Genomic DNA, 7,161 nt, shown 5'->3' with positions numbered 1-7,161 from the left:
TCAACAAATGAGCAATTTTCACTTGTGGATCAATAAATTCTATTCTATTCTATTCTATTCTATTCTATTCTATTCTATTCTATTCTATTCTATTCTATTATGTTTCAATTCATTTGCAATGCACCACTTTTTAGGACAATGCAAGAAAGATCTTAAATCAAAACTTATTTATATTAGATTGCTCCAAGGCTGAACTGATCTTGAGTTAATAGCGCCTCAGACTGCAAACAATGTGACCCCTTTGACAATTGATTGGGATGACAGCGGTCCAGGAGGTAGGTGGTGCTGAGGAAGGAGGTAGGTTGCTGGTTTGAATGCCTGCTCCACCCGTCTCAGTCGTTGTGCCTGCTGGTTGTGGTTAGAGGGCCTGACTGTGCTGATTGTATAGCAGCTTCACTTCTGTCAGGCTTCCTCAGGGTAGCTGCAGCGTGGATTACTACCATCAACGTGTGGATGACTGAAAGTAGTGGATAAAGTGCTTTGGAGTTCTCTCGACTTGACAAAAATGATATACACGTACAGCTCATAAATTAAAATAAAATTTTTGATGCCTGGCAATGAGTCTTGTACATCTTTGTACAAGTTTAGCTCACTGATCCTGAGCAGAAACATTTTCATTCTATCACACTGGAAAGGGTACCTGGAGAAATGTCCTGTTTAAGGTCATGCCACAGCATTTGATGCAGATTTAGGTTCAGACTTTGACTAGGCTACTCAAAAATCTTTATTTTGGGTCCATTCAAGTTGACTTACAGGTTTGGTTTGAATCCTGTTCCTAAAACTCTTTGGATGAGGGAAAATATTTTTCCTGCTTTCACATATCTTTCCTACTTCTGTATTTAATTGATTTCTTTATACTCTACAGCCAAGAATATTTGCACGTGGGATGCAAGTTTAGTTTTGTCCACACAATAGAATGTGTAAGAAACTGAACAAATTCATCAGGGAACAAATACTTTTTCATTGCACTGTAAACATCTGAACATGGAAACCATGTTGTTAAATTGTCCGACATGTCACACAAGGAAAAACAAAGAAGGACTCAGACCCATCTAATTGGGTATTTTTTATTTGCTTTATCGTTTAGGTTGCATACAACAGAATCTCTCATTGGTTTCTACGTTGTTAATGTTTGTGGACTGCACATCCGGTTGGTTTATGTTTGAGTGCTGGCCGAGGTGCTGATTTTACGAGTGACCAGTTTATCTTCTTCATTCTTGAAAAGTTTACATCAGTGGGGTCTTATGCTGAAGTAATGCCTAATTAATTAATTTTCCTATCCTTTTGAAAAACTCAGACAAATCATCTCCATTTCCAGGTTTCTCCCACCGTATGCCGTTTCTGACTCTTCACCTTTTTTTTCCTGTCGTTTATTTATCGCAAGAGGTGTGCTTGTCCTCATGAAAATATATAAAAATATGTATTTCTTCAGCTTTAAAAGGTAGATAGGGTTTACAGTTGTTGTTCGGCATATTTTGTTGCCCGGCTTGGAAGACAGAGAGCATAGATAACGCAGGAGAGGACAGGAGTTAAGACACAGCAAGACATGGGTGGAATTACTTTGTTTATGATCATTCGGTGCATTTCATTAGACCTCTATAAGTCTAAGTAAATGCATTTTTTTTTATCAAGAACCAATAATAATAATAAATAATAATAAAAAAAAACAAACAAAAGAAACTAAATGTGGGTTTGTTGGATTAGACAACACTACAAATTGAGAACTGACAACAATAAACCCATGCCCATACGACTTTTTTTTTTAAAAATGGGTATAGATCTTTAGATCATATGTCAGCCAGCATTGAAGTGCATTCATTAAAAATTAAGTGCAAGTACAGATTTTCGATGCATTCAATTGAGTTGAGGATTAAACTATGTGCAACATCTCCCCCCCTTAAAAATAGTCATTCTACAGGGGGCAATCTGCAAAGAAAAACCGCTATAGTTGATGCTGTTTTCTAACCTAGAAATACGTGTTTGTTTCCTCATTTCAAGCTTTTTACCTTATCTCTGAGCGACTGTGTGTTGGAGTGCTATTTACCTGCCGTCTAGAGTCATTTCACTATTTCCGTCATATCGCTGACATGCTCTCTGTCTGGTTCCTCAGTAGTTTCTCAGTTTCAACTGAGTCAAGCCAGCAGAAGTGCAACGTCCATGAGAAAGCACTACTTTAGTGCAATAGTTTCACGCCTAGTAACCTTGACACCTAGAGCTGGCTACCTCTGCATAGAGACGGAGTAGAGTTCCTGTCAGAGCCTGGGGAGGCCTTTTATTACTGAGGGAAGGGCCATTATTTGTGGTCTATCACCAGAGCATGGATAACATCATCTTTTGAGGTAATAAAAATAAGGACAGCATGAAGTTATCCGTTAAAACGCATCGTCCCCAGGAAGTCGGATTCTGTCATCAGAATTTGGGTAATACTTATTGAAACCATAAGGCTTTACAGTAAATGCAACTTGGCCATATGATGGCAAAAGTCTTGAGCGGAGGCGTTCCCCGTTTGGACTCTAGCTGCTCTCCGAGGAGGTCGGCGGCGCCGTAGAGGATGACCTCCTCCGTGACACCGACTGCGAGCGCTCAGGGCTGTGTTTGTCGTAAGGCTGGAGCTGCACTTCCAGGAAGTCCCTGTGCTGCTGGTTGATGACCTGGCTGATGAGTCCAGGAAGAGCTTGCAAGTTAGTCAGTAGGGTTTCCAGCTTTGTTTCCAGCAACGCAATCCTCTTCTCCATGTCCTCCCCTCTCTCGTTCAAGTCTGACACCATGTCATACATGATGTTCTGCGTCTGCAACGGCAGAGAGGAAACACACTTGATGCAATCAGTCTTTCAACTTGCTGCTCATTCTCCACTGCTAACATGTGCAGGTTGTAACATTCGTGAATATATAGACAAAAAAAACACTTCTTTGACATCCATTTAAATATGTAGTTTATGTTGATTCTGTAAGAAAAGAGGAAAGAAAAAGTTAACAATAATTAAAACATATACTTTATTAATGCATTTAATTCCAATTTGCAGACTGTACATTAGAAAACACCTAAAAAACAATGCAGAAATTAAAGTCCATTCATTTACCGTAGCTAAAATAATGTAACACACAAAGTAGCGTTTCAGCTTCTCCACATTTTAAAAATGAAATTTAAGGTTATGTCTTCAAGATGTGGATTTGTAATTCAAATTGTAGATTTAAATGCTAAACGTCATTACCGTCAAACGAAACAAGAAACAAATCTCAAGTGGGCTAAGATTTGAGATTTATGTTACTTTATTTTAAATTCGAACCTTGATACTGTCTGTTCTACTTGGAATGCCCTCCCTTGATAGTTTCTTCTTCTGTTTCTAATTGTTGAATACAGGAAAATTTGACCTGCTGAGACATCCAGTGGTTAAAATAGGAACTGCAGTAAAAGCAGTGGACCTTCAAGGGAGAGGTATAAAAGTCAAAGGAACACTTTCCAAGTCCAAATCTTCTCTGGACATCTGGATTGCAAGGTTATGTCAATGGCTTGAATGTAAATTGAGCCTAAAGCTTCCTGAGGAGTTTTGCCAACTATGCGACAGAAAGAAAAAATTATTACAATAAAAAGACAGGATTTCAGAGATAAAACTTTAAATAATGCTTCTGTTAATGTGTGTCCACAACGTGCCTGATAACAGTTCTTTTTCTTTGAACCATTGCTTCTGTACACATTTATTATTTTTGAATACTTTTGTTTATAAACATTTACCAGTATATAGTTAATCTAATTTTCCTCTCTGGATTTCTGTTTGAACATCTGGATTCCCTGAAACTTTTCCTGGAGCAGATCTTTTGCTCTGCACCTACTTGCATCTCGTGTGTATTTGAAACCTAAGAGATTTTACTGCCAACGTGCAAAATTTGACATTACCGTCTTCTCAAACCACAACTTGGTAAGAAACCGGTTTTGCATAAGTAACCTGAATAAATACCAAATACTAAACTATTTGAATTCTTCTGGTAAAATCCACAGATTTCTACTTATGTTTCAAACAGTTCTCATGACACAAAACAGTTGTGAGAATATTTGAGTTATTGTTCTGCTGAAATCTGAAGATAAATCATAAAAACATCAGCTTTAATGCTGCTTAAAGCTAATGTCCACAACATCACAGAACTCATGAGGGACCATTTTCTGTACAAAGTTTGCAAGAAATCATGTTTCAGTGCAAGAAATCATGTTTCAGTGCAGAACAAACCGCATTAATTGTTGGCCTGGAGGACACAGGAAATGTGCCAGCTGAGGTCACTTTCTGCTAGTTTTGCAGACTGTTCCTCCTGAGCTTTTAGTTTTCTATATTCCTCAACTGCAGATGTAGAAACTCTTGTCACATTTCAAACATGCCTTCGGGGTGAAAATGTCAGAGGATGGCTTCTGAGGGATTATTCAATGTAAGACTGATAATCCTTGGCAGGCCAGAGGCAATGTCATCCATCACTTACCTTGTCGTATTCTGATTTAAGGCAGGAATGATGGAAAAGGTTGCTTATCTGTTGCAGTGTTGACTGAAGAAACATTGGCAGTGCTAAATATGCTGGTAACAATAGTTTTACTTTGTTCAATTATATTTATGAGTCCATATATCCTCATCATGCAAAGATTTCTGAGTGAGTCACAAAAATACAGCTCTGCAAAAGTGTTCACAACCCCTTGCACTTTTTCAGATTTTTTCCACAAACTTAAACGTACTTCACTCAGACCAATATGACATAGCACATAATTGTGATTTATATAGAAAAGGTTATGATATTTTAAAAAGATTTTTACAAAAAATGGTTTTACAAATATTATTTGAAATGAATGGCATGCATTTATGTGCAGCCCTCCAGAATACAATATATTACAAATGCATGCCACACTTTTCAGATATTTTTTCATTTGTCAAAAATCCTTCCACTTCAGTTATGTGCCATGTTTTGCTTAGCTATGGCATAAAATCCTGTAAAAAAAAAAAAAAAAAAAATCAACATTTGTGATTGTCATATAACAAAACAAACCAATGTACAATTTTTAGAACACTGAATTTGTTACTAGATGCAGCTCTTTAGGTAAAAACCTAACTGTGAGTTATGGAGTGAGAAGGAATTACACTTTAACGGCAAACAACCTGGCCCAGCAATTTGTGCAGGAGTCAATTTCATTAGCAAGAAAAAGATTCACTTTAAGCACGAAGCAAACCACCAGCTGACATCATGAAAGCAGGAGGAAAAGGAGGCAATCAGAGAGCAAGTACACAGATAACAGGCTGTGCGGGAGATAATGAATTAAAGAGATGCACCGTGATCTGATGATTTTCAGAGAGCACTGCAGTGGCAATTCATCTTCAACAGCTGCACATGTTGAGCTCAATTTTTCTACAGCAAAACTTAAAAAAAAAAGAAAAAAAAGACGTTTTACTGCCCTCTTGTGGTTGTGGCTTCTCATGACAACTGCTCGGACCAAAACGAACTGAATCGGTCGTTAGCCAGTTTCTCCCATGTTCCGAGTCTGACTGTTGTTTTACAGCAATAGATTGACTGGGCGATATCAGCTAATATTCTCAGTGACATGCTGGATTACGTCCAGCTTGACTGTGTTGTGTTTTTTGAATGTCAGAGTGGTCTCCTTCCCCCCCTCCTCTGCCTTTATTTCAGGCTGAATCATCAGATCACAGCGTGTCTCCCTTCCCAGGTTAGTGTTTGTGCTGCGTCAGGCTGGCACCCTGCCTGCGCTCTCCCAGAGGGTTGTCCGCTTGTAGTCAGTAACTCTAAAGGCGAACAAAATGAAAAATTACACCGCATTTAAAAAAAAAATTAAAGCATTTATTGGAGGGCATGTCTTGGGATAAACACCTTAAATAAAGATAGGCTATTATTTCATACCCAGACACTTCAGGTGAGTGGACCACACAACAGAACATAGATGTAAAGCCTGTCTGTTTATTTGACACCTGTAGACTTTGTCTACACCAGGACACCAACGTAGTGAGTGAAAAAGCATGCACTGAGCCCACTCACAGGAGTTAAGCGAATCGAAATTGACAGTGGAACAGTCTATCTTACCTTAGCAAGGTCCACTAGTGAGTTTGCTTGGTCATTCAGCTTGCGTTGCTCCATTTTAACACTTCTCAATCTGAACACAAGACCATTCACAACCCGGTAAATCAGCGCTGTCAGAAATTACTTTTTTAGGCTGTGCACACACAAGGGCATACACACGGAGAGCACTCCTGGGACATGCACAGGATGTGTGTAGAGAATGGAGGGATTGAAGGGAGAGAGGGGGGAGGGGAGAGAGGAGGGCAGGGGAGGGCAATCTGTTTGGCTGAACTGCATGCAAGTGGGAAGGAGGCCGCAGAGGGGGGAGAGCGAGATCAGCTCTGCATCCTCGACCAATTTTCACACAAAAGGGAAGGAAGGGATCTCAGAGTGTCTGCGTTGTGTACAAACACTCATGTCCTGATGTGGTATTGTTAAAAACACGGGGAAGGTCTTCTGTTGTCGCTTTATGTTTCTTTCTCAGTAAGCCAACGGCATCTGTGCTTATGGATGGAAACAGAAGACTGTCTCTATATGTAGTCATACCCCTTCAATTGTTGCTCATTTTTGCACATTACAGTACGAAACGTTAGTGTATTGTAATGGGATTTTATGGGATTAACCAACACAAAGTGGTGAATAATTGGGAAGTGCTAGAAAAAAAAATTATACACAATTTTCAAATTTTATCAGACCCCGTGATTTAACACTTTGTTTAATACTTTGCTTCATTTTCAGGTCAAACCTTGAAATTATAAGTCCAGATAGTAAAAATTGACCTTATCTAGAAAACCTTCTTCAACAGATTCCTTCTTTTTTTATTGTGTCCCCTACATAACTCGTGGAAAACTAAGCTAGCCTGTTTATGACTTTGTTTTTATCACCCTTCCAGAAAAGGACATATTTGAAAAGTGCACAAGTATGTGCACAGTTTGTCCAGTCTAGAGATTCTCCCACCTGAGCAGTGCATCTCTGCAGTGCCTCCAGAGTTACCCCGAGCCTCCTGGTTCTGTTTCCTAGTAAGTTTGCAATGCATCATCTACGTTGTCAGAAGATCCACTCAAGAATATTTTATAACATGTTAAAGCCTTGGAATATTGTTTTATATCCCAGTCTTGT

At 39.0% G+C, this 7,161-nt stretch overlaps 1 protein-coding gene across 3 annotated transcripts in view; it reads right to left on the bottom strand.

The window, feature by feature from the left end:
* Positions 1-1,049: 1,049 nt before the first annotated feature.
* kcnn2 (potassium calcium-activated channel subfamily N member 2) overlaps positions 1,050-7,161 on the bottom strand; it is a 32,841-nt gene continuing 26,729 nt past the window's right edge. For 2 of the 3 annotated variants that reach the window (XM_007567095.2, XM_016679327.1), the window contains 2 exons: positions 6,067-6,136; positions 1,050-2,789 (listed from right to left, as the gene is read on the bottom strand). In XM_007567095.2, coding sequence (XP_007567157.1) covers positions 2,514-2,789; positions 6,067-6,136 — 346 coding nt within the window. In that variant the 3' untranslated portion in view covers positions 1,050-2,513. The remainder of the gene's footprint in view (positions 2,790-6,066; positions 6,137-7,161) is intronic. The other variant, XM_016679332.1, reaches the window with a different exon arrangement.

This window comes from Poecilia formosa, unplaced genomic scaffold, assembly GCF_000485575.1.
Source record: "Poecilia formosa unplaced genomic scaffold, Poecilia_formosa-5.1.2 Scaffold6, whole genome shotgun sequence".
NCBI classification, from domain to species: domain Eukaryota; kingdom Metazoa; phylum Chordata; class Actinopteri; order Cyprinodontiformes; family Poeciliidae; genus Poecilia; species Poecilia formosa.
The sequence above is the reverse complement of the archived record's forward strand: the minus strand, read 5'-3'. Positions and strand labels throughout refer to the sequence as shown.